The sequence below is a fragment of the Myotis nattereri genome (assembly GCF_964212035.1).
Source record: "Myotis nattereri genome assembly, chromosome: 2".
Lineage (NCBI taxonomy): Eukaryota > Metazoa > Chordata > Mammalia > Chiroptera > Vespertilionidae > Myotis > Myotis nattereri.
This window is the reverse complement of record NC_138076.1, coordinates 90,454,565-90,482,550: the sequence shown is the minus strand read 5'-3', so window position 1 is coordinate 90,482,550 and position 27,986 is coordinate 90,454,565. Positions and strand designations below refer to the sequence as shown.

At 44.4% G+C, this 27,986-nt stretch overlaps 1 protein-coding gene across 1 annotated transcript in view; it reads right to left on the bottom strand.

Annotated features, from left to right (window-relative positions):
* FAM124A (family with sequence similarity 124 member A) overlaps nt 1-24,260 on the bottom strand; it is a gene marked incomplete at both ends in the record, with an annotated part of 66,612 nt that extends 42,352 nt beyond the window's left edge. The window contains 2 exons of the mRNA XM_081082816.1: nt 5,019-5,050; nt 24,196-24,260. Of these exons, the coding sequence (XP_080938942.1) occupies nt 5,019-5,050; nt 24,196-24,260 (97 nt within the window). The remainder of the gene's footprint in view (nt 1-5,018; nt 5,051-24,195) is intronic.
* Between the last annotated feature and the right edge of the window lie 3,726 nt (nt 24,261-27,986).

The window sequence follows — 27,986 nt, the reverse complement described above, 5'->3', positions numbered from 1 at the left end:
TGCTCCAGCTTCGAGATCAAGAGGAACAACCCGAGTACAACGGAACCCAATCATCGCAAGACCTATAACTCCTTCCCTGCAAGACTGTGGGCATGGAGCCGGCAGCCAGCAGCCAAGGTGTGGCGGAGATGGGCCAGTGAAAGCCACCACCTCCTAATGCGGGGCACCATCAACCAGGGCGCCAGCCACGCTGGGCAGCATCCTGCACACGATCCGCAAGATCAGGTACCGCTGTCACCTGCGCACGGCCTCCATCCCCAGAGCCAGCCCCGTCCAGTGAGGCTACAAGCCTGTGATGGTGAAGAGGAGGGGGGCCTGCCCCACCAAGAGTTCCTGAGCTCACTACCCCCGCCACCCCCAAAAAAGCCAACTTTCTTAAAAAAAAAAAAAAGGAAAGCAGGAATCTGAGCCTGGGCAGGTTAAAGAAGATTCAGAGACTCCCACCCAGCATGATGTGTGTCTTTCTGGCACAGGTTGGTAGGTGCTCCTGAATTCAGATTCGCAGAACACACTCTTCATGGCCATTTCTCTACAGTTTCAGGCTGGGAGAATTTCTCAGGGCAATGACAAGGGCCCTGTCACTTCAACGGATTTTTTTTTATCATTTGTGCTTTGAAAAGTATGAAGGGATACAAAACTGCAAGGCATTCCTGCTGTCCCCAAAGTTCATAAGGGCCAGGTACAGTTAATGACTAAGCTGAATTTTGAGATGGAACAGTTTTAGGGCACAGATGAGGAGGGAAAATAGCAGTCTCAAATAGACAGAACTAGTTCACTCTTTGACCACTTTCTATTGGCATCACTCTGGGGCTAGAGATCCTCAAGAAATGTTATACTCCTAAAAATAGCATTTTAAAGCACCCAACATCTTCTAAGAGTAGTTCTCCAAGTATGATTACTACTATAATCTTTATTTGAATGTAAATAGTTAGTCATATGTGATGGTAGTTTCATTAGCATTATGTGGCACAGTTGATTTTATTCCCCTGGCGTAATTATTGTTTTCCATTTATCCTGTTTATAAAACTTCCCCTTTTTATTTAAATCACTAAAAAAAAAAGAAAAAAAAAGAATGCAAAGTGTACATAGTGGCTTCATGATCTTCTTATCAGGATTCTGGACAAACAATCTAAAATTCTGAGTTTAAATTAAATTTGTCTTCCTTGGGAAGTATGATTTATTGAGATCTCCTGAGGGCTAACAGTGTCTTTAGCTTTGCAGGAAGCATAAATGAAAAACTTGCCTGCCCCATCAATCTAAAAAGGCAAATGGACCAGTTGCAACTAGAAAAAAATTCACCCCCACAAAAACAAATCATTCATTAAAGAAGCCCCCTCAGCCACTTCCCCAACCCCAAGTTGGAAGTGAAATCAGGCACAGTCAGTAGTAATGCAATTCCATGGTCCATGAGGTTGAGGAAAAACAGGATGCCTGGCTCTCCATGTGCCCTCCCCAGCCCCATACCTTGTCCATTTTTCTCTAGGGGAGGGAGATTAAAAAGCAGCAACCTCCCTTCACCATAATGTCTCTACTACTACAAGCAACTCAGAGTACAGAAGCTCAGGTTCAGTCTGAACAGCCCTCAATTCGATATTAATGCTAAGGGCCATTGGAGAAGGTGCACGTCCTAGACCAGTGATGGCGAACCTTTTGAGCTCGGCGTGTCAGCATTTTGAAAAACGCTAACTTAACTCTGGTGCCGTGTCACATATAGAAATTTTTTGATATTTGCAACCATAGTAAAACAAAGGCTTATATTTTTGATATTTATTTTATATATTTAAATGCCATTTAACAAAGAAAAATCAACCAAAAATATGAGTTCGCATGTCAACTCTGACACGCGTGTCATAGATTCGCCATCACTGTCCTAGATTCTATTCGGGGACAAAGAAAAAAGGTACAGATTCCTCAATTCTTGGCTCCTTCCCTCCTCTCTTTATTTCCTTCATTCCTTCTCTCTGTTTAGGGGAGTTTCTAAGACATTCACATCTTAGCATCCTGGAGCTTCTGAAAATGTCCTTAGAGAGCATCTAGCCTCATTCCACAGAGGAGAAAACGTGCCCAGAGAAGGTAACTGACTTGTCTGAGAGCACACTGCTCACTAAGGGTGGAGCCAGGACTAAGACCTAGGACACCTAGATCTACACCACTGCTCCTGTACTTAGTCTTGGTGATGATCTCTCCTCTTTTCCCATCAGGGGAAAGCAGTATGAGGAAGCAGCTGCGTGCTGAAGGAAAAGATGACTGAACGAAGTGACTGGTGTTACTGGAGGAAGCTTCTCTGGCAATTTTGGTAATGACGAAAACCTACTGAGCGGACACAGACTCTATCCCTAGCCCTCCTCAAGGAAGCATGTATGTCCCCGTGAACTCAGGAACAAATGGGGAAAGCAATATCATGGGACTGTTGAGTAAGAACCACTTGCAGACATAGAAAAATTCATTTCTTAACAGTGAATGGTCAGAACCAATGCTCAAGTCCCAGTCAGGAATCAAGAATTATCCAGAAACAAGCCACTGGGTGGAGAGAGGCTGACTGTGGACAGTGGAATGACCATGAGATGCAGGAGCTGCTCCCAGGACTGACAAGTGGGAACCGGTCACACAGGGCACAGGCACCAAGCCAGCTGTGAAAGGAGCATGACCCTGGAACGGAAACATTCAGGATGGATACTAAACATACTAATTTTCTCCCTACCCAGTCATCTGCGTGTGATTATATAGTTTGTGGAGAAATGCTCTGTGTGCTTATTGGTTTTTAGAGAGAGGAATGGAGAGAGAGAAACATCAATGTGAGAGAAACATCAACCGGTTGCCTCCAGGGATCGAACTCACAACCTAGGTATGTGCCCTGATGGGAAACCGAACCTTTTGGTGTATGAGATGATACTCCAAACAACTGAGCTACACTGCCAGGGTGAGAAATGCTATGTTTTAAATCTACTTGGAAGAAACTTTTTATTATTGCAGCTCTGTTGAACTTATGTTTTAAAGGATAGATTTAAAACTGTAAACTTAAAAAATTTTGTTTTCTTTTCAGAAAGTGTCGGCTCTATCATCTTCCACTGACTGCTTAAGGGGCCTTCTCCTGAGTCTGGGTGTGGCCAGGATTTATGTTCCTGGCTGGGAGGAAATGCAGGCCAAGCCACACATTGGGCAAAAACAGCCAGGGGCCACCTGTATGCACTCACCCCTTCTTCCTGCCCAGAACAAGGATGTGATGGCTATACTAGAGGCAGTGGTTTTGTGACGCTGAGGCAACCCTGAGGATGGAAGCCAAAAGTTAAGGATGGTGTAGAATAATGATTGAAGGAGCTTCTACACCACACCAGCGCCGCATCCTCTGGACTTCATTTATTTTTAATGTTAGAGGGAAACAAACTCCTATTTATTAAATCTTATTTTTCTCTATTATCTGTAGCTAGACACATGTCCTAATTAAAATATGAAACACATAAATATACATCCTCACTTGTCAAGGAGCCCCGACATTGAAGAGTGAGAGTGAAATCATGGAATATTTAATGAGAAAAGAAAGAGTAATAAAGGCTATTGATCCCAGTGGCACTAAGAGAAATTCCAACTCAGAGACCGCAATAAAAATAATGGAGAGGAAGACATCCCAAACCAAATTACCCGTTTCCCTAACAAGAGAGGTGCTTTGTTGTGACCCAGAGGACTGATTTGAGAGCTACGAATTGGGAAAAGGCTTTGGGCAATTGTTTTATACAAACCATTCTTTAAAAAATATAAAGTCTCTGGGCAAAACTGAGAGTTCGAGAGAGCATGCTCTGATGTTAGGAATGCAAAAGCTTCAGGGAGTAAATGCAAATCACTGAAGCATTATTCTCATTATTACTAATGGTTCTTAATAACCATGAGTCTCCAGTTGGCTGAAACAACCAGAAATTGCTCCTTGGATCCATGCTAATAACTAATGAAATTTGACACTAAACATAATTTCAGATATACAGCTTTCTGCACAGTCTCTTATTGCAAAAGCTAAGCCAGAACATCAGTAAAAAGAATAACCCAATTAAGTGTGTTTCCAATTGGGAACTATTTAGAATTGAGAGTTTAACAGGATAGTGAGATAATAAATACTGAATTGTTTTGTCCTGATTAAAAAGATCAGGATTTTACCATAAGACATCTTTTTTTGTTATTTTAAAATAAGTGCTTAATCAGTCTGAATGACTGTGGTCTTCTATATAGTGATCTTAATCACTGTAAATTGTTCAAGGCCTAATTTCCCATAAATAGATTCACACTTGTGATTTAATATTTAATACAGAGGCATCATTTTATATACTCAGAATGTGTTTATAGACATAGTCCCAATCATTTTTTAAGCATATATAATAATTATGATCTCTGAGGAAATTTGCCCAACAGATGAATTGGGGCCACGCCATGGATCCAATAAATGTGCTCTGAGCCATTAGCCTTCAGCAGGTATTTGATAAATGTTTGTTGAATAAATGGGTTACCTCAGATTCTTCAGAGATGTTTTAGAACAGTGGTTCTCAACCTTCTGGCCCTTTAAATACAGTTCCTCATGTTGTGATCCAACCATAAAATTATTTTCGTTGTTACTTCATAACTGTAATGTTGCTACTGTTATGAATCGTAATGTAAATATCTGATATGCAGGATGGTCTTAGGCGACCCCTGTGAAAGGGTCGTTCGACTGCCAAAAGGGTCACAACCCACAGGTTGAGAACCGCTGTTTTAGAAGCATTCGTGCTAATAAAGCCTGAGCTAGTTCCCCCAGGCTGAATTTCTATAGGGAAAGTAGTGGCATAGCTAGTCCTGCAGCCAAGGTAAAAACAAATTCTCCAGAGAAAGTCTCCACTGCTGGAGTGAGTGGATGTATTATTGTTAAGGATACCTTTGGTGAGTCCTAATATTAACACAAGGGTAACACAGATGACCTTCTCTACATGCATAGATGGGACTGACGCCTGAGGGACTCTGAAAACAATTCTGAAAACAAGCATTTAAACCATACTTACTGCTGGTGGAGGATATGTGGCTGTAGTCAGACCTGAAACACAAAACCTTGGTATTAGTAGGATTAAAACATTTTTCGTTAGCCAAATAATTTCCCTAAGCTACAATTTTAAAGTCAGTGGCAAGTAGCACCTAGCTAATCAAAAAATTCCACAAATTAAAAACTATTGTGTTAGCATTGTTTGTGCAAAATAAATTTAAGTCTAAATTTGAAAGCAAAACTTTAAAGGCACTTTAGAAATCAGGGGTCCTTTAGGTTTTGGTCAAGATGGTGGTGTAGGTAGATGCTGCACTCACCTTCTCTCATGACCACATCAAAATTACAACCCAATTATAGAACAATCAATCTGTATAATCATCTGAAGCACAGCTGAACAGAAATCCTATAACTAAGGATATAAAGCAGAAGCCACATAGAGACTGGTAGGAAGGGTAGAGACACAAAACAGGCTGGCCCTGTGGTGATAGAGAATCTGAAGGGATATTTCAGCTGCCGAGGTCCTCCCTTAGAAGCAAGGGACTTTTGCCCCACACCAGGTCCCTATCCTGGAATACCAGTGACAGAAGAGAAGCTCACAGAACATCTGGCTGTGAAAATCAGCAGGGATTCCATCCTTTGAGTGAGATGGAAGGCTGTCCTCTTCAAGGGCCAATGCACAAACTCTCACTCACAGGGCACTAAACTTGGGCTTCATGAAAGGGCAGTATATCGGGGAGTGCCACAGATACACAGGGAGAAACTTAGTTGTATGACTTCAGGGCAAGGGCTGGAGGGACGACCGCCACTCTCCCTGTTTTGAGCCCACCCTGCACACAGCCTCAGCTGAATCTACATTAGCCAGGTGAACTCCACTAGCTCTACCCTGACTTCCTGAGACACTCCCCTATCTAACTTGCACAAGACCCTGAATAGCCACAACAATCTTGAGAAAGAAGCACAAAGTTGGAGGGATCACAATACCAGATATCAAATTATACTACAAAGCCACTGTAATCAAAACAGCCTGGTACTGGCACAAGAACAGGCATACAGATCAGTGGAATAGAACAGAGAACCCAGAAATCAACCCAAGCCACTATGCTCAATTAATATTTGACAAAGGAGGCAAGAGGATACAATGCAGTAAAGACAGTCTCTTCAATAAATGGTGAGAGGGAAATTGGAAAGGTACATGCAAAAAATGAAACTAGACCACCAACTTACGCTATACTCAAGAATAAACTAAAAATGGATAAAAGAATTAAATGTAAGTCATGAAATAATAAAAACCCTAGAAGAAACCATAGGTAGAAAAATCTCACACATCTATCACAGCCATATGTTTGCTGATACATATCCGAGGAAAGAGAAACAAAGGAAAAAATAAACAAATGGGATTACATCAAACTAAAAGCTTCTGCACAGCAAAAGAAACCAAAAAGGGATCCCACTGAATGGAAGAACATATTTGGCAATGATACATCTGATAAAAGGGTTATTTCCAAAATATATAAAAAACTCATACAACTTAACAAAAGGAAGACAAACAATCCAATTTAAAAAGGGTCAAAGGACCTTAATAGACACTTCTCCAAAGAAGACATATAGAGAACCAAGATGGTGGCATAGGTAAACAGCGATACATGCCACCTCCCACAACAACATCAAAATTACAACTAAAATACAGAACAGCCATCATTCAGAACTGCCTGAAACCTGGCTGAATGGAAGTCCCACAAATAGAGAAATAAAGAAAGCACAACAAGACTAGTAGGAGGGGCAGAGGCACAGAATGTGCTGGTCCAGCACCCACGTGTGGCATTTTTTTCCAGCCAAGAGGGATATCTTGGTTGTGGAGGCCTCCCATGAGGAGCTAGGGGTCCCAACCTCACACCAAACCCCCAGCGCAGTGTTCCAGAACTGGGAAGAGAAGCCCCCCGTAAAAACCAGCAGGGATTGTGGCTGAGTGACACAGAGGCTGCTGGAGACCCAACCAGTTCCTCTTAAAGGGCTGGTGCATGAACTTATACAGTTCAGCTTTCTCTGAGCTCCAGCGCTGGGGCAACAGCTTGGGGGGATCCAAGGACATAAAAGGGGGAACTAGATCATCTAGCATCAGATCAAGAACTTGGGGATGACTTTCTCCCAGAGAGGGGTGCTCAAAGGGGTCATTGTTACTGTGCTGACACCTCTCCCATCACAGAGCTGACTGGCAGCCATATATGAGTTTCCATCAGCCTGGCTAACACTGTTTCTCCAACCTGGTGATTCACTGAGACACTGCCCCATCCAATTTGCAGCCCTTCCAAGCTGTTTGCAGTGGTCTTTTTATATAATTGGCCTGTCCTGGCTTAGGCTTCACACTTTCCTAAAATCTCTCAAGAAAGCAGCAGCTGGCGTCAGCATGCCCCATACCTATCAATAAGTGGTGGCCATCTACAGGTCGCTCTGTGGCTCCTGCTGGGTTACCCGAGTCAGGGGCTGACTTTACACCTCCCGGGAGGCACCAGAGCCAGTGTACCCAATGGACAACTTCAGACCATACCAGATTACAACTCTACATATCCATAAGTGACACACTCAAAAGGCAGACTCAGTGAGCACCAAAGCCCCACTGAAGCAAGTCCTGCTCTGTAGGGGTGTTTTCTGCATGGCAGCTCTTCCACTGTAGTCACAGCTGGTCCTCATAGCCAACTGGTCTAGAGGTCAATTCCTCTCAGTGACACCAACAGCAATTAAGGCCCAATTACAACATGACTGTGCACACACCCCACACAGAGGTGCACATAGAGTGCCCAGCTCGGGTGACTGGGGAGGCTGAGCCACTGGGCCCTACAGGACACCTACTATACAAGGCCATTCTACCAATTTCAGGAGACATAGCAGCTCTACCCAATACATAGAAACAAACACAAGGAAGCAACCAAAATGCAGAGACAAAGAAACATGTCACAAATGAAAGAACAGAGGAAATCTCCAGAAAAAGAACTAAAAGTAGCAAGCAAACTACTAGATACTTTGATATTGTTCAAAACAATGGTTATAAGGTTGCTCAAGGATCTTAATGAGAGCTTCAAGGAACGTAGTGACAACTTCAAGGAACTTAGGGAGAACATCAATGACATAGAAAAGAACCAATCAGAAATGAAGGATACATTAACTGAAATAAAGAATGATTTATAGGGATTGGTCAGTAGAGTAGAAGAGTCTGAGAATCAAATAAAGGATTTGGAATATGAGGAAGCAAAAAACACCTAAGCAGAAGAGCAAAAAGAAACAATAATCCAAAAATATGAAGATAGTGTAAGGAGCCTTGGGAACAACTTCAAGTGTATCAACATTCGCATTACTGGGGGTGACAAAAGGAGAAGAGACAGAGCAAGATATTGAAAACCTATTTGAAGAAATAATGACAGAAAACTTCCCCTACCTGGTAAAAGAAATAGACTTACAAGTCCAGGAAGCATGCAGAGTCCCAAACAAGAGGAACCCAAAGAGGCCCACACCAAGACACATCGTAATTAAAATGCCAAAGGTTAAAGACAAAGAGAGAATCTTGAAAGCAGCAACAGAAAAGCAGTTGAAGAAGAAGAAGAGATATGAATAAAATACATATCTATCAATAATTAAATCTAAAATAAAAAAATGAACAAGGAATATAATGAACAAAATAAACTGATGAATAAAATAGAACCAGAGGCATGGAAACATAGAACAGATTGATGAATCTCAGAGGGAAGAGGGGTGAGGGAGGGAGGCAAGAGATTAACCAAAGAACTTATATGCATATATGCATAAACCATAGACACAGACAATAGGATGGTGAAGACCTGGAGTGGGAAGGGAACCAGGTGGTAGGGGGCAATGAAGGAAAAAAAGGGGCACATCTGTAATAGTCTCAACAATAAAGATTTAAAAACAAAAAGGAGGACATACAGATGGCCAAGAGACACATGAAAAAATGCTCTAAGTCACTCATTATCAGAGCAATGCAAATTAAAAGGACAATTAGGTATCATCTTACACCTCCCAGAATGGCTACCATCAACAAAATGAATCACAAGTGCTGCTGAGGATGTGGAGAAAGGAGAACTGTAGTACACTGTTGGTGGGAATGCAGACTGGTGCAAGAGTATAGTTTCCTAAAAAAATTAAAGATGGAACTGCCATTGGACCCAGTGATCCCACTTCTAGGAAAATATTCTAAGAATCCTTAAACACCAATCAGGAAGAACATATGCACCCCTATATTTATATCAGTGCTATTTACAATAGCTAAGATTTGGGAACAGCCCAAGTGCCCATCAGTAGACGAGTGGATTAAAAAAATTAGTACATTTACACAATGGAATACTATGCAGCAGTAAAAAAGAAGGATCTCTTGCCCTTTGAGACAGCATGGAGGGATCTGGAGAGTATTATATTAAGTGAAATAAGCCAGTCAGAGAAAGACAAGTATCACATGATCTCACTCAGATGTGGAATCAAATGAACAAAATAAACTGATGAATAAAATGATCCAGAAACTGTGGAATCTCAGAGGGAAGACAGGGGAGGGTGGGTGGAAAGTGACCAACTAAAAACTTTTATGCATATATGCATAACCCATGGACACAGAAAATAGTGCAGTAGGACTGGGGGGTTTGGAGTGAAGGGGTCAATGGGGGAAAAAGTGGACATCTGTAATAGTTTTAACAACAAAGATAAACTTTAAAAAAAGAAGAAACGGAAAATCTGAACAGACCAATTACTACCAATGAAATCAAATCAGTAATAAAAAAAAACTCCCAATAAACAAAAGTCATAGACTGGATGACTTCACAGATGAATTTAAAATAAAAAAAATTTTTTAAATTTATTTCTGAGAGAGGGAGAGGGAGAGAGAGAAACATCAATGATGAGAAAGAATTATTGAATGGCTGCCTCCTGCACCCCCCCCCCACCACTAGGGCTCCAGCTTGAAACCCAGGCATGTGTCCTGACCAGGAATGGAACCCTGACCCACTGGTTCATGGATTGATGTTCAACCACTGAGTCACACTAGACAGGCAATTTTACCAAACATTCAAATAATAATTAATATCTCTCCTCAAACTATTCAAAAAATTCAAGAGGACTAAAGGCTCCCAATCATTTTAAGATGCCAGAATTACTCTGATTCCAAAACCAGAGACTTTACAAAGAAAGAAAATTATAGATTAAAATCCCCAATGAACATGGCTGCAAAAATCCTCAACTTAATATTGTTAAATTGAATTCAGAAATACATTAAAAAGATCATATACCACAATCAAGTGGGATTTATTCCTGGAATGCCAGGTGGGTTTAATATCAGCCAATTAATTAATGTGATACACCACATAAAAAATAGAAGATAAAACATATGATCATATCAATGCATGCAGACAAAGCACTTGACAAAATGCAGCATCCATTTGTGATAAAAACTCTTAGTAAAATGGGAATAGAGGGATCATACCTCAACATAATAAAGGCCACATATGGAAATCCACAACTTACATCACACTCAATGAGGAAAAGCTAAAATCAGGAACAGGACAAGGATACCCACTTTTATTCAACATAGCAAATCTTAGCCACAGCAATGAATCTAGAAAAACAAAAAGGCATCCAAATTGGAAAGAAAGATGTAAAACTGTCTGTCATTATTTGCAGATGACATGATACTGTATATAGAGAACCCAAAGGATGCCACCAAAAAACTACTAGAACTGATAAGTGAATTCAGTAAAGTAATAGGGTTCAAAATGAATAGTCAGAAATTTGGTTGCATTTTTATACACCAATAATGAACTACTGGAAAGGAAAACTAAAAACAATCTAATTTACAATTGCATCAGGAAACTACCTAAGAATAAATTTAACCAAGGAGAGAGAAGACCTGTGCCTAGAAAATTATAAGACATGGAAGAAAAAAATTGAAGAAGATACAAATAAATGGAAGCATATATAGTACCATGTTCATGGATAGGAACAATTAACATGGTTAAGATGCCCATACTATTCAAAGCAATCGAAATAGATTCAATGCAATCACTATCAAAACACCAATGGTATTTTTCACAGAATTAGAACAAATAATTCCAAAATTTATATGGAACCAAAAAGACCCTGAATAGCCACTAGTATAATTCTGAGGAAAAAAACATGCTACCTGATATCAAACTACAGTACAAGTCCATAGTAATCAAAACAGCATGGTAGTGGCATAAAAATAGACATATAGATCAATGGGACATTACAGAGAGCTCAGAAAGGAACCCACACCTTTATGGCCAATTAATATTTGCTATATGAGGCAAAAACATACAGTGGGGTAAAGATAGTCTATTCAAGAAATGGTGTTGGGAAAAGTGGACAGATATATGCAAAAAAATGAAACTAGACCACCTTCTTACACCATATACAGAATTAAACTCAAAACTGATTAAAGTTTTAAATATAATCCTATCTAAAAATAGACAAACATGGTAATTGACCGTACCTTCACTATGCCTCCCATTGGGAAACCAGCAAGATATGCAAATTAACTGCCAACAAAGATGGCGGTTAATTTGCATACTTAGGCGTGAAGCAGTGGAGTGAAGCCTGAGGCGGCTCCGGCCGGAGCGAAGGCCTGAGTCCTGGGTGCCGGAGGAAAACCGGTGCCGGCAGCCAGGGGGAGGGAAGGCCTATTGCATGAATCTTTTCATGCAACAGGCCTCTAGTATCCTATATAATAAAAGGCTAAATAAACCGAACGGCGGAACCGAACTGGTTGCTATGACATGCACTGACCACCAGGGGCGCGTGCGGAACATGGCGGGCATTGGCTGTGGCGGGATGGTGGAGCAGGTGAGCGGGGTGCCAGACCAAGGCAGGGCACCGGTTGCTGTCATTGGGGCAAGCCTCTGGTGGTTATTGAAAATTCTTTGCTCCTGCGCACCACAGTCCTGCCTGGCACTCGCACCTGCTGCCGGCGCTGGCCCCACTTGCACCCGCTGCCAGTGCTGGAGCTGCTGCTCACACCTGTTGCCAGCATCCGGCGCTGGCCCCGATCGCTCGGCACCGTCAGTGGGTGCGAGCAATGGCTGCTGGCCCCGATCACCCCTCAGGGCTTCTCCACCTCTCCCAGCTCCTGAGGATGATTTGGGCTGGCAGCTGCCTCTCACACCCACTGCTGGGAACAGCCCTGCTCTCACCTGCTGCTCACACCAGAGCTGCCACTCATACCCACTGCTGGCACTGGCACCACTCGCACCTGCAGCCAGTGCTGGTGTTGCCACTCACACTTGCTGTGGCCCACAGCTCCTTTCAAGGTGCACAAATTCATGCACTGGGCCCCTAATCTTATATAATAAAGAGTTAATATGCAAATGGTCGTCATGCCCTCACACCATCATGCCATAACAGCTCAGACACTCAACTCTGGGAAGAGAGGAATGGGGACCAGCTAGGCTGTGGCCAGGAGAGGGACAAGCTGCCTGCCCTTTGGTCCCGGGAGCCAGCGGCTGCGCCTGTGCCTGTGGCCCGGGAGAGGGACAAGCCACCCGCCCCCGCGGTCCCAGGTGTCAGCGGCTGTGCCCGCGCCTGTGGCCTGGCCTGGGAGAAGGACAAGCCGCATGCCCCACAGTCCTGAGCACCAGCACCTGTGCCTGTGGCCCAGGAGAGGGACAAGCCACCTGCCCTGCGATCCCCAGGCGCTTGCGGCTGCAGCATGGGCGAAGTCGCCTGCCCACAGTCCCCTGCAGCTGCGGCCGGCCCAGGAGAAGCCAGACCGGCGTCCTGGGTGTCTGCGGCCGGCCAGAGGGAGGAAAGCCCAGGTCCTGGGTGCCTGTGAACAACTGGAGGAGGGAATCTTGGGTCCCGGGTACAGGGCAAGGCAGAAGCGGTTAGGTGCGATCAGACCAGCAGGGGAGCAGTTAGGGGTGATCAGGCAGGCAGAGGTGGTTAGGGGCGATCAGGCAGGCAGGCAGGTGAGTGGTTAGGAGCCAGCGGTCCCAGATTGCGAGAGGCAGTCAGACATCCCCCAAGGTGTCCCATATTGGAGAGGGTGCAGGCCGGGCTGAGGGGTCCCCCTCTCCCCCCGCCCACACGAATTTCATGCACCAGGCCTCTAGTTTAAATATAAGACTTGAAACCATAAAACTCTTAGAAGAAAACTTAGGCAGTAAACTCTCTGACATTTACCAAGGTTTTTTTTCTGATATATTTCCTCAAGCAAGGGGAACAAACAAATAAAAAAACTAAAGGGACTATAGCAAATTAAAAAGATTTTGCACAGCAAAGGAAACTATCAACAAAATAAAGAGACAGCTTACTAAAAAGAAGAAGATATTCACCTATGATATATCCAATAAGGGGTTAATATGCAAAATTTATAAAGAACTCATAGAATTCAACACCAAAAGAACAAACAATCCAATTAAAAAATGGGCAGAGGACCTCACTAGACACTTCCCCAAAGAGGACATACAGATGGTCAATAGACATATGAAAAATGTTTAAGTAATCATCAGAGAAATGCAAATTACAACTACAATGAGATATTATCTCACCCCTGCCAGAATGGCTATCATCAATAAATCAACAAACAACAAGTGCTGGTGAGGATGTAGAGAAAAGGAACCCTCTTGCACTGTTGGTGAGATTGCAAATTGGTACAGCCACTATAGAAAACAGTATGGAGGTTTCTAAAACAATTAAAAATAGACCTACCTTTTGACCCAGCAATTCCACTTCTGGATATATATTGGAAGAAATAAAAAGGTGGGTGTGGGTGGAGGGGGTCAATGGGGGAAAAACCAAGGGGACATCGGTAATACTTTCAACAATAAAGATAATTTTTTTTTTTAAAGCACTAATCTAAAAAGCAACCCAAGTGCTCATCAACAGATGATTGGAGAAAGAAGATATATACAATGGAATACAACTTGGCTATAAAAAAGAATGAAATCTTGCCCGGCCAGCATGGTTCAGTGGTTGAGTGTCGACCTATGAACCAGGAGGTCACGGCTGACTCCCGGTCAGGGCACATGCTGGGTGTGGGCTCGATCCCCAGTGCGGGGTGTGCAGGAGGCAGCCGAAATAATGATTCTCTGTCATCACTGATGTTTCCATCTCTCCCTCTCCCTCTCCCTTTCTCTCTGAAATCAATAAAAATATATATTTTTTAAAAAGAGTGAAATCTTACAATTCACAATATGGGTGGACCTAGAGAATATTATGTTAAGTAAAATAAGGCAGACAGAAGAAGGCAAATACCATATGATTTTACTTATATGTGGAATCTAAAGAACAAAATAAACAAACAAAATAGAAACAGACTTATAGATAAAAGAATAAAGTGAGGGTTGCCAGGTCAGATGTGGGGCGGGGGCTTGACTGAAAAGGTGAAGGGATTAAGAAATACAAGTTGGCAGCTACAAAACAGTCACAGGGATGTACAGTACAACAGAGGGACTACTGTCAACAATATTGTAGTAACTACGTGTGGTGCCAGGTGGTGCTAGAATTATGGGGGAGGGGAAGGGGGTGGGAATCTCTTTGTGAATTATACCATTGTCTGACCACTATGCTGTATACCTGAAACTAATATGATACTGAATGTCAACTGTAATTGAAAAAAAAAAATCAGGGGTCCTTCATAGGGGCTCTGTGACTCTCCCAGACTAGAGATCTGGTGGATTCTGGACCATCTAAATTTCCTGGCAAATCTTTGAATGGATACTTATGTTACTGGGGAAAAGCCTCAACGTTTTCAACAGATTCTCAAAGAGGTTATGACTCCCCCAAAGTTTAAACCACTGCAAATAATAGCCTTCAAATGTTATCACCACACCTTGGACAGGTCTTTCTCTGCATAGGAATGGTAGACCTTGGGGAGCGTGAGTGGGGACCCTGGCTGTGAGGACTTCCATGTTCAAGGTCTGGCCTGCCATCAGGAAACGCAAAGGCACATGATGTCTGACTGATTTCAGTTCCATCTAAGGACAATTCTGCTGCACAGTGCAGTCACAGGATATAGGCTGTGATTGGGAAAAGGAAAAGGCAGGGTTAGGGCCAGGGTGAAATTAGCCATCAGTCTCTAGGCTAAGAAATCAGCTGCTGGCATTCCGCCTCTGTGCAAACGGGCATCTGGCCAAGGACCTGCCTGCTTACTCTCTACTAAACTTCTGCCCTACTTACATGGCTGTTAAAGCTCCCCTCTCTGGCAACTTACTGGTATAGAAGTTAATAGTTTTCTTTCCCCAGTGTCCCAAATTTGTCCTCAGTTTCTACTCAGAAATCTCTCAGGCACGTAGGGATTATTCTGCTAAGTGGTAGTTAGGGGACATAGTTATGCAAATTAAGTGATGAGTTATGTTACATTTTATAGATTTGCACTCCTTTTATTTACTAGCCTCATAGTGTCCTTCTTGAATCATCCAATTTTCACTCCAGAGTTTCTTAGCACATTAAAAAAGCACAGTATGTGTAAAACTTTTTTAAAAAACATAAAGAGCATGCGCCTTACTACTTAAAATAACCTGCATCTCTCACACAAAATGATGCACTGACTTACTGGTAGAGGAAAAAAACCAGAAGAGAAAGAGTACAGTTAGTCATAGAGTCACTGAATTCTAAGCTGGAAAGAATAACAAACTACTAACATTTGCATATCCCTTTATATATTACTAACTGCATTGTCCTAGATCTAATCCAATTTTTTATATTACTGATTAGGAAGCTAAAATGATACTATCTGTAGGGAGAACAGGAGGCGAGGAATGATAAGGGCTTGATCTATGTGTGCAGGGTGGTGGGAAGGAAGAAGTTAGAAGGTAGAGGAATTGGCTAGGGCGTGGCGATACACTGGCTAAGGGAAATGAAAGAGAAAGGAGAGTCAAGGATCAAGAATCTTTTGGAACCCCAGTATTGGTGCACTGCATGTTTTTTTGAAATCAGGCAGGATATAAATAAGCTTTAGGACAATTCTTAGAAATATAACACTATATAAATGCAATGATACACAACAAACATCCACTGTAGTAGATACAACAGGGAAGCAATACCATTACAATATGATCATCTTAAGATGGACAGATTTTAAAGAAATTTCATGATAACTCAAATAAAACATTCAATAAGAAAGTGTGATAGGGCTATTTATCTTATTACTAAAAATTTGTCAGTATTTTCAGCTAGGATTTCCAAATACTCCTGAGGCAGATGGGTTTCGCATATGCATACATTTTAAAGATCTGCATACAGATGGAAATGTACTTAGAATGAAATTTACATTTGAAACACATTTCAAGAATCTTAAAGTGCAATAGTAGAATTTTAGGACAGGTGCTAGCATAACTAATGCGCCTGCCAGGAATCTTCCCATATTTCTCATGTCTAAAGGCTCTGCTTGGGTCAGGCCTGCCTGTCACTGCTCAGTCTCTTGACTGTCATTCTCACCCTTTACATCAGTGAAACTCTGCAAAGTACAAATCTGATCACGTATCTCTCTGGATGAAGTTCAAGCTTGATATTAGACAGTATAAACCCCTCTTTCCATTACTGATGGCCCCTGCCCAGCTCTGCAGTCTCATTCATCACCTATCTTCCATATCTGTCCACCATCAAAAGAGAAATCAACAGAAAGCCACCAAAAGGCTCACGCTGCTTTCTGGCCTCTGATCCTGTTTATGTAAGTTGTATACAGTTGACATAATACGGGAGATACAATTTCACTGACACTATTATAACATGCTGCTGCATCGTTCCCGTAGTTATAATTTTAGGTAAAGTGATTTACCATAATTTAATCAATCATTTCCCTCTTGTTGGCTATATGATTGTTCCTGATTGTTCACTTTTGCAAAGCACACCGGCAATGAGGTATTTATAATACAACTTGATACTTATTTTCTTTTCCTTAGGAAAATTATCATGAGGGGGAGCAGGGACTGAATCAAGGCATGGGCCTTGTAGAGCTCTTAAAATACAGTCTAAATACTTTACAAGGTTATTTACTGGAAATACTGCCAGTGAAAGACAAACTGTAAAACTTAAAACAAGTTTATGCATACTAATTAGGTTCAAACAATTTCAACTCTGGAAGGCTATGTACTCCCAAGCTTTTTTAGAGGAGGAGGGAACAGCAATAGGGCGCCTATCTTGGGAATCACACCCTAAGAATTTACCAGCTGGCTCTGCATAACACCTGCAGCTCTGCCAGAGTAAAGCATGAAAGGTGAATCCATGAATTTTAGGATGAAAAATTTATGGGCACATAATACAGATGAGCAGAATAATAATACAAGGATTATATATTTTTCACATACCTGACACATACAGTGGACAAATTTCCAAATATTACATTTTTTTAGTATCTGTGCCAATAATGAACAGAAAGTTAGATGCAATCCTTTGACTGTATTTTAATTATACATATAGGAATCATATATAAAAAGATCTGCACTTAAAATAGTTTACCACTGTTAGCAGCCATCTATATATATAAAAGGCTCCTATGCAAACTGTCCCCTCAGGAATTTGACCGGGAGACCGGGAGTTCGATTGTTCGCTATGATGTGCGCTGACCACCAGGGGGCAACACAGAATGAAGGAAGGCCCTGATTGGCCCTGATCACCAGCCCGGCCTAGGGACCCTACCCGTGCATGAATTTCATGCACTGGACCTCTAGTATGTATATTACGGGTACCTTTCTAAATTCTCTATTCCAGGAAAAGCTTGGCATAAGAATTGTTTTTGACATTTCAGTAAAAGTGATCTTGACATTTCTGTAAAATATCAGTTCAAAGCATCATGGACCTCATCTGTTAACTCAATCCATTGAATAGATGCCATTGTAATTTAATTAATTAGCTCCACCTTGAACACAAAGATAATAGGTCAGCTTGTCTTCTATACAAGATTTCTCTTTTTATCTCCTTTAAACCTGTCCCATTTTAAAATGTATTCCCCTTATTGTTTCATCTACCTGTTTATAAACTCTAGATTCCTGGATTGCTACCTCTTAAATCACAGTAAGTATTAGTCAGAGGTCACCCAGAGATAAAGGGTAAGGTATTGTTACTGGAGAATCCCTGTTGCTCATGAGAGTGAGGTTCTTGGGGTACCCCTTAAATTTTCAGAAGCCCCCACAGGAGAATGATATGTGGTAAGAGGCTTTATTTGTGTGGAGTTACATTCCTCAGGTTGCAATGTCCCACGCCCCTTAAGCCAGTCCTGAAGGAGGTACAGCTGGGGTTCCAAAAGCAAGGCCAGTGTCCAGAGCTTCTGCTCCATGTTGCAGCATCTAAGTGAATGTAAGTCCACTGTGTGGAGTCCCATATGGCCAGGACCACATGAGTCAGAGGGAGAGAGGGAGAGAGGGAGAGAGGGAGAGAGGGAGAGAGGGAGAGAGGGAGAGAGGGAGAGAGAGAGAGAGGGAGAGAGGGAGAGAGGGAGAGAGGGAGAGAGGGAGGGAGAGAGAGAGAGAGAGAGAGAGAGAGAGAGAGAGAGGGAGAGAGAGGGAGGGAGAGGGAGGGAGAGAGCACAAGAGCGCTCTTTTGTTTAGAAGTTTAAGTATTCAGGTTTTGCTTACTTGCAGAGGCCACGCCCATCCCAGGTGTGACTGGGAGACAGGTAGGCACCTTCCCACGTCACTCAGACCTTACTGCAGTGTTTCTCAACCTTGGCTGCACATTAGAATCACTTGGGAATCTTTTTAAAATCCTGATTTCTGGGCCTCATCGTCCGGAAATTCTGTTTCTTTGTTACTAATGTTGTGGCCCCACCCCATAACAAAGAAACAGAATTTCCAGAGGATGAGGCCCAGAAATCAGGATTTTAAAAAGATTCCCAGGTGATTCTTATGTGCAGCCAAGGTTGAGAGCCACTGCCTTACTGGGTATGAGTCTAAACTGCCTTTGTCCAGTCCCTCCCCCTATCAATCAGTGGGGAACAGACTTGGAGAGTGTTAAATGCAGCTTTTTGGCTAAGTGGTATAAATGGCATGTCTACATTATCTGATCTCCCCTTTACTTCTTTTCTGTAAATAATAACCAGGTTATTGCGACTGCATCAGTGTTACCTGTGGATGAAAAAGGACCAACAAATCAACCCTGACAAGCTCAGCAGAGGCCTACATGGAAGGCCTTGCAAACTCAAGAGACGGAAAGCAATCACACAGGGTGGGCTTGTTATTGGCGGGGTGCTCTTCGTGTCCCCACCTGCTGCCGATGGAAGTGGGCTTCTTGCGATGTCATGAGAAAAGGAATTTTCTGAGACTCACAAAAGAGAATGGGTGACATTTATTTGCGTGGAATTAAACCCATGAGTTTCCAAGGTCCCATCTCCCTCCATCCTGCCAAGGAAAAAGTCCAGGTGTGTCATCAGCAGAGCTAAGATTAAAGCCATTGTCCAGAGTTCCTGTCCCATATTTGCACAGTCCAGCCCAGCACCAGGCTAGCTTAGCTTGTATTTCCAGCTGCCGTCCGTTGTGTGTGGGGTCCACATGGCAGGCTAGCATACGGGCAAGTGCAAGGAAGCAGGAGTGAAGCAAGAGGAATGAGAGAGAGAGAGAATTCCTTTGTCCTTGGGATTTTAATCTTACAAGATTTTTCGTACCTGCAGTGGCTCCACCACCCCCAATCCATGGTTCTCTAGGCTAGACTGACAGCCAAATATCTTCCATGCATCACCCTGACTTTACTGCACATGCCTCAATTTTCCCTTTCTCCTAGTGATCTATAGGGAATGGACTGGTAGTTCCCTGGGGAGAGTGAAGGGGCAGCTTCCTAGTGAAGCTGCCTAGATGACCGTGCTTATAATGTCTGGCCTCCCTTTTCCTCCTTTCCTATTATTAATATCAACTAGCTCAGCGGTTCTCAACCTGTGGGTCGCGACCCCTTTGGTGGTTGAACGACCCTTTCACAGGGGTCGCCTAAGACCATCCTGCATATCAGATATTTACATTACGATTCATAATAGTAGCAACATTACAGTTATGAAGTAGCAACGAAAATAATTTTATGGTTGGGTCACAACATGAGGAGCTGTATTTAAAGGGCCAGAAGCTTGAGAACCACTGAACTAGCTAGTTACAACGGTAACAGGCTTGAACATAAAAATTCCTAAGTAAAAGTGGGTCATGGTAGGTAGTCATGTAGCTTCCTTATCAAAGGTAAATCTTTACCTTTGAAATTGTCTAAGACAGGGTTGGGGAACTTTTTTTTCTGCCAAAGGCTATTTGGATATTTATAGCATCATTTGTGGGCCATACAAAATTATCAACTTAAAAGTTAGCCTGCTCTATTTGGTCAAACACTTCATTAACTCACCCCTAATGCCTTGGCAGAGCCAGACCAAATGATTCCGAGAGCCTTATCCGGCCTGCAAGCTGGAAGGTCCCCACCCCTGATCTAAGGTAACATACCTTTAAAATGTCCGCGTAATTTTCTTTTCTAAGCCTCTGGAAGGCACAGACGCCAGCACACGGTCACATGGTTAGCTTATTCCCCGCACACCAGCTCTATGTGCTGTAAACGTTAACTATCCTGACCCACCAACGTAAAAGAAGTATGTGTCTCTCCATTTTACTTTTTATCCAGTCTCAGAGGTCTCCCCACTTTGCTGTCTCCAGCCCCCTTAATCTACAACTAATGGATTTCAGGTAACCCTCCTATGTGTCCTCCTTTGATTCTAATGTATAAAATAAGCCACAAAACTGCTATTCTCCTGAGCATTTTTCAACCCCTTGAGAGTTTGCTTCCTGGCAATTGTCACCAGTTGGCTCAAATAAACTCTTACAAGCCTTTTCTTAGGCTGGACATCCTTTCATTGACAGGTTCTATATGTTCAGAAACTCGGGGCCAACTGACTCTGAAGTGGAGGTCCATTAATGTCAGATCAAACTTTTGAATGAAAGTAATCCATCAAGTATTGTCATATTTGATCGAGTGGTTTACAGGCTGAATCTGGGAGACATCACTAATGAAACACCCATTATTAAAGCACTAGTGGCCCAGTGCACGAATTCGTGCACCTTGAAAGGAACTGTGGGCCGCGAGGCTGCAGTGGGTACAGGGGTGGGTCTCGGCCCATCATCTGCGCCCCACCCACTGCAGCCCCGCTCTCACCACCGCTCCCATGTACTGTTAGCGGGTGCAAGCAGCAGCTGCTGCCCCAATCGCCCCTCAGGAGTGAGGGAGGCTAGGGGAGCCCTGAGGGGTGATCGGGGCCAGCAACTACTGGCTCTTGCTGATGTCACCTAGCGATTGGGGCAGGTGCTGGCAGCAGGTGCAAGCACCGGGAGGGACCATGGCACATGGGAGCAAAGAATTTTCAGTAACCACCAGAGGCTCACCCCAATGACAGCGACCAGAGCCCCACCTTGGTCTGGCGCCACTGCTCACCATCCCACCACAGCTGCTTGCCATGTTCCATACTCTGCCACCTGCTGCCAACACCCATCATGTTCCATGCGTGCCCCCTGGTGGTCAGCGCCCATCATAGCGACTGGCTGTTCGGTTGTTTGGTTGTTCCGTCATTCGGTCTATTTGCATATTAGGGTTTTATATAGAGAGATTGTCTTGCTTATTCTGTCTTTTATTTGGGTTTACAGCATTGCCTGTCCCTCTATTAAGGGATTCTATTTCTTAAGATAGTTCACAACTGTCAATAGCTGACCTGCCAGTTTTTTCTAACAAAAAGTACACAAAAGCACAAGGCTGGTTTTCAATAGGAAAATGGGAGTTTCAAAATGACATCAATCACCACAGAAGAATATAGTTTGCTTTTAATTTTGGCCTGTATTAGGTGGGTCAGACAGCAAAGGTAGCATTTCAAGCAAAAGACAATGAGCAATAAAACAAGGGTAGACCTGCCAAGAAACAAAGCCAGAGTGAGAGGAATGCCATAACATCAGGCTTATAGGGCATGCTGAGGTCTTTGCCTTTTATAGATGACAGAGCCACTAAAAGTTTGAATGGGAGAGAGACATATCAGATTTGCACTTCAAAAATAACGATAGCAAACATGTATTGAGTGCTTTCTCCACTTTTGATACATAGTCTCAACAGGCAGCTATATGAAAGCTAGATAGGGTAAGAGGGGGCAAGCTCTGGAAAAGCAGGGAAATGATGAACAGCTTTTTGATAATTAAACTACTTCCAGGGATATGTGAATATGTGGCAGATACCAGACTAATAAGCATACACGGAAGCTATTTTAATCAAATACAGGGCATTTTACCTGTATGTTCTATTTAAGGTTGCTACTGAGGCCATAAGAGTTCTTTAAACAATTATGTTCTGTTACAACTGCACACTTTCATGACAGGCAGAGAACAGAAGCTCCGGTATCAGCGTGTTCAGCAAGCCCCTTCCAGGAGCCCTGGCTGTGATGCTGCTCTTGGGGATCCCAGGGTGGTGTTAAATGGGTGAAGAGGGTTAGGGACTCCTCTCCATTCTCCTCTCCAAGAGAGAGCCGTTGCAAAAATGTTTGAGGTGAGCTTTGCAAATCTAAAACAAACGGACTAGTCAGTGCTTTATTTAACCCAGCTGATAATACGCCGGTTTATATTGCTGGCTTTCTTTTATTCATGGTCCATCTAACTACAGGCATTAGGGAGAAAAAAGCCAAGGGTCTTCAATTAAAGTTGATAAATGCCACATATACAAAGTGTGGGAGGAAAGTAAGGGAGTTCAATATTCGCACTCAGGTTACTACCCTGGAATGTCATTGGGTTCTGTAGTGATCCATAGATGATCACAAGTTTGGATAACAGGGAAAGACCATCGAAGGGTAAATGCTTAGGGCATAACATCCCAGATTTGGGCTAGCAATGGCCGTGGAGGCTGCAAAGAAGGAGAGGCCCAGAAGGGAGCCTTTCTTGGGGTCAGGTCAGAACCCTGGATCCATTCTGGGTTAGACTCTCTTTCCCGGGCAGTGGTGGCAAATTCATTAGTCAACAGAGCCAAATATCAACAGTACTTCTTCAAAATAGACTCGCCCAGGCCAAAAACCGACTTCTGCGCATGGGCCTCGAAGTTTCAATCACACTGTACCTGCGCCCACAGGTGGTATTTTGTGGAAAAGCCACACGCAAGGGGCCCAAAAGCCGCATGTGGCTCAGGAGCCGCAGTTTGCTGACCACTCAGGTTACTACCCTGGAATGTCATTGGCTTCAACCTCCCCAAACTCCAGGATAAAGGCTGTCTGGGCAGCTCCCCCGCCCCCCGCCCCAGGGTTCCCGCAGAGAGGAAAATACACCCTTTCCTCCTGGGTCAGCACTGCATCCTGGACATTGGATGTGGCGCTGACTCTGCACTGGGAAATCCTCGAGAGATAGGGGCCGGGTGGGAACCTTTACAATGACTTTCATCTCCTTGAAGACATTCCGGAAACCGGTTTTGTTGGGAGAGAGCTAGTTAGTCTCCAAAGGTTTGGGTAACAGTCTGTTGAAGTGAGGAGGACATTGCTTTACATATGTCTCCATCCCACCATCTTTATCCCACCTGTACCCAAGGCAAAAGGTTGCGGGTAGGACAGGTACACACAGAGGTGAGGAATTTCGGCGTGGCGGGGGGGGGGGGGGGGCAGAGTGGAGAAGTTGGGGGGAGGGGAGAATGTCTCAGCAAGCACAGTAAAGCCATAAAATTAAAAATATCATCCTCTTAGCTGATTTCTGAAAGACTTTTAGGTGCCGGGTGTCCTAACCTCTTTCCCTCATCCCGGAGCCCCCATCCCGGACTCCAGGGGGCTCCTGAGCCACAAGAAAGTCCTCACGGAAGGTCGAAACAGGTGCAAGAGCATCTCTTGTCTCTCTAACCACGATCTCAGGGGACACCACATATGTCTGGCACTCCACATCATCTCAGTGATAACAGAGGGCAGGAGGGGCTGGAGTGAGGGCTGTGGGGGTACTCTGAACCTTGAGTCTTTCACTCCCCCGCGGTGTGTGTGTGAGGGGTTGGTCCTGTCCCGGGCAGCCATGAACCACGTGCCCTCAGGGCTCGCCACTGCCCCTCCAGCCCTGGGGGAGGAGTGGGCTGCGGGACTGGCAGCCCCGGCCCCCTTGCTCAGCCAAAGCGGCTCCGGCTCCGCCGCGGGGTCCGAGAAGGTCTTAGGCCAGAGAAGAGCTGCCTCGCAACTCACAGACACCCCCCTCACCGCCCCCCCCGCCCCCACCCCCCCCCCCCAGCCCGGCCCGGCTCACCCTCCGGTTTCGGCTCCCGAGTCCACACAGTCATCATCCTCGCCGCCGCCCGCCTTGGGGTCCATGGCGCGCTCCCCGCCGCGCTCCACTCGCGGGCACCAGCGTGACCTGGGACGCGCTCGCTGCGGGCCGCTCAGCCCAGCGCAGCCGGACCCGGGAAAGCTCCCAGCCAGCGTCTCCCCGTCCCGGTCCCAGCTCCAGCAAACAACTCCGGCACCGCCCGCGGGACTCCGCACCGCGCCCTCTCCTGGCCACGCGGGGCTGGGCACCAGCGGCCGCTCCCTCCCCGCCCTGCCCTCGCCGCGTGAGCGTGTGCGCGCCAGGGTCTGTGCGTGCGCCAGGGGGCGTGTGCGCGGGGTGTGAGCGTGTGCGCGCCGGGGTCTGTGCGTGCGCAAGGGGGCGTGTGCGCGGGGTGTGAGTGTGTGCGCTCCAGGGTCTGTGCGTGCGCCAGGGGGCGTGTGCGCGGGGTGTGAGTGTGTGCGCGCCGGGGTCTGTGCGTGCGCCAGGGGGCGTGTGCGCGGGGTGTGAGCGTGTGCGCGCCGGGGTCTGTGCGTGCGCCAGGGGGCGTGTGCGCGGGGTGTGAGCGTGTGCGCGCGGTGCGTGCCTGTGCAAGGTGGTGTGTGCGTGCGCCGGAGGGTGTGTGCACGGGGTGTAAGCGTGTGCGCGTAGATGTGCACATGTGCGTGAGCATTTGTAGCTCGCGTGTTGCGCGCCTGTGTGTGGTGTGCGTGCGTGAGCGGGAGAGGTGTGTGAGTTCGCGTGCACCTGTGTTTGCGGTGCGATGTGGGTGGGCGTGTGAAGTATGTATTTGTAGGTGCACACTTCTGTGTATGTGTCGAACGCGTTTGCTCTTGTGCCCGTCTGCTCTGTAACCGTGTGTGGTGTGTGGCGTGTGAGTGTATGTATGCGTGCGCATTGGACTGCCCTCTCCCCCGGGTCGACAGCCGGTGAGTCAGACACCCAGGCATTGCCTCCTCGGTTCCCCAGCCTCACGGTTCCTGAGCCCTACGCTGGGGCGAGCAGCACCGAGAAAGACCCGGCCGCACCGTGAAAGCAAGGAGGGATCTGTTTCACTTCTGTGACCAGCTGGAACATCTAGGTGTTTTCTTATATTTTCCTCAGAACTGCCTACACTGAATTCATTATCACCTTTCTAAGCACAGGTCTGAGTGGCTTCCCACCATCCAGCCTGTCGGTTTACAATCGGCATCATGCATTCTTTTGCTTTTTTAAAAAACAGGGATGTACTTCAGTCAGGAATTGTAGTAAGGGAATACCTAATGGATGTTTGTAAAGTACCACTTTAAGGACTCAAGGTGAGTTAGTGATCACTATTGGAGGGTGAGGCCAGATGGAAGCTTGGGGAGAGGGAAGATTAGAACAATTGGGATTTAATTCTGACAGTTCTGACGGAGCCATTAAAAGGCACTCATTCCTACTTTCTTCTATTTGGAGGGAAGTTATTTAACCTCTTTAAGACTTAATTTACTTATCTATAAGTTAGAGCTAGTTATATGTACCCTATATTGTGTTGTGAATTTAATGAGTTCATGTATGTAAAATACTTAGCATTGGTCCTAATACATGCCGAGCACTAGTCAGAGGCAGCTGTCATTACATCCCAATCTCAACTTGCAAAGCAGTGTCACTCTGGGTGACAAGTGATATAGGTGAAGGAAGAGGAATATATTTTCTTTTTCTCTCCCTTCTCTTTATTTCTTCCTTACCATGTACCTACCTAAAGATCACTCCTTGCTGACTCTTATTTGAATTACACAAAAGAGAAACCAATTAGCAAAAGACTAGAGATGCAATCTCATCATCAGGAAAAAATCAGGTAAATGTGCCAAATCTTAACTGAATTTTCCTTTTACACAGACAGAAATGGGTATGTTCTACTCAATTTGTGCTCATTAGCGGAAAGAATGGAGCAAGTCAAAGGGGATTTCCTCCCACCCCCATGTACTGATTTTTAAAAAAATTCTCACAGGAGGGAAAAGAAACTCGGTGAGTGATTTGCTACACAATGCCATCAGTGACCATTTTAAAGATATCAATTGATTCAATAACTATTTAACCAGACAGGAGGGTAAATTCTGAATGTACAAATGAGAGAAAACAGCAACGAATATGATGCCTGCCCTTAGAGACCTTATAATCCAGACTAAGTAAGTAAATTATCTGTATCAAATATATATAAAACATAAATGGAGATAAATCTATGAAGGAAAAGAATGGCGTGTCCCGAGAAGAAGAGAACATAATTTAAATTTGAGCTCTCTCAGACAGGGATATTTTAGCCTTCTGCTGCAGCAGGGCCTTTGCACTGTTCCTTCTCCCTGGGATATTGTCTTCCAGATTTCCTTCAAGACTCCTGGCACCAGAGAGCCCTTCCCGACTAATTCCATACCACGGAACCCTCTTACCTCCTCCATTCCCTCTTGTAATTCGGCCAGCACCTGGCATATGGTAGATTTATTTAAGTACCTGCTCTTCCATCCCCAGCTCTACCCCAAAGATGCCAACTCCATGAGAGCGGGGACTTTGCTTTGTTTACTGCTGTATACCCAACACCTGGAGCAATAAATAAATATATCAATTTCTGTGTTATATAAAAGGAATTTAATACTCAGTAAGGGCAACTCAGTTAAGAGTTGGGGTTGGCACATTTACCTGTTTTAATTCTCGATTTTGAGATTGCATTTCTATTCTTCTCTTCTGAAAAAATGAATGGAGGGGAAGCAGTCCCCAAGTGAAGGCGGGGCATGAGGCGAGTGCTCAGGTGGAGACCAGTGAGGGCCAGAGGCCACTGAGCATTTGATTGGAGGGAGAGTGGAGGAAAGCTAGGTCACCAGAAGAACCCAAAATGGCAAAGGTGATAGTGAAACATTTCTACATAAATGTGACATCTCCAGGAAATCAATAGATAATTATAGCCTATTTGTAAAATAGAAGGACAAATACAGTGTCAATGAAACCAGATGAACAGGAGTGATAAAAGTGGGAAAATAGGTAAGTGTATTGAACATTCTACCATCTTATTATCCTTACAGCCACCAAAGAAACTACCTCTGTCTATTCTGAATAGGTAATTCATATTTGTCAAAGAAAGGTCTGTGAAGTAGGTATATTTTTCCATTTTTCTGTAGAGGAAACTAAACCCCACAGAGTTCAAGGGCCTGCCCCAGGCCACTCAGTGCGTGAGAGGAGGAGCCAGGTGGCCCTTAAATGCAATGAAGCTCATGTCATCTACCTGGATGGCTTATGGATGGGCCAGTCACACCCTCAGCAAGATGGCATTAAGACAAAGATCAGAGAAGAAAATAATGAAATTAGCATGGCCCTTAGAAGGAGGACAGTAGAAAATGAGATGCTACTTAAATTATTTCACCCTTTTTAAAATATCCAGACAAAAAGCCTGAGCCACATCTCAGAATGATGCATTTGATTCAGATGCCCTGGACCACAGGGACACAGTGTTGTTTATCATTGGCACAGCATCTAACGGCAACTCCATAATGCATTTATTATTTGGAAGATAAGTTTGAAGGGTAACCACTGTCCCTCTGAGCAGACATAGCGTGGATCTGTGTGGGTTCCCACTTTAGTCATTGAGTCTTAGAAGCCTCACTTTGTTATTTTTTCAGAAATAGAGTTGTCAGCAGGGAATTTGTCCAGGGATTTTGTAGTGATCACGGTAGGATATCTTGTCCAAACCTTGCATGGTCCCCAGGCTTTACTTCCAGCTATTTAGCATCAATCACTTTAATGATGGAGGGTGCGATGCCCTC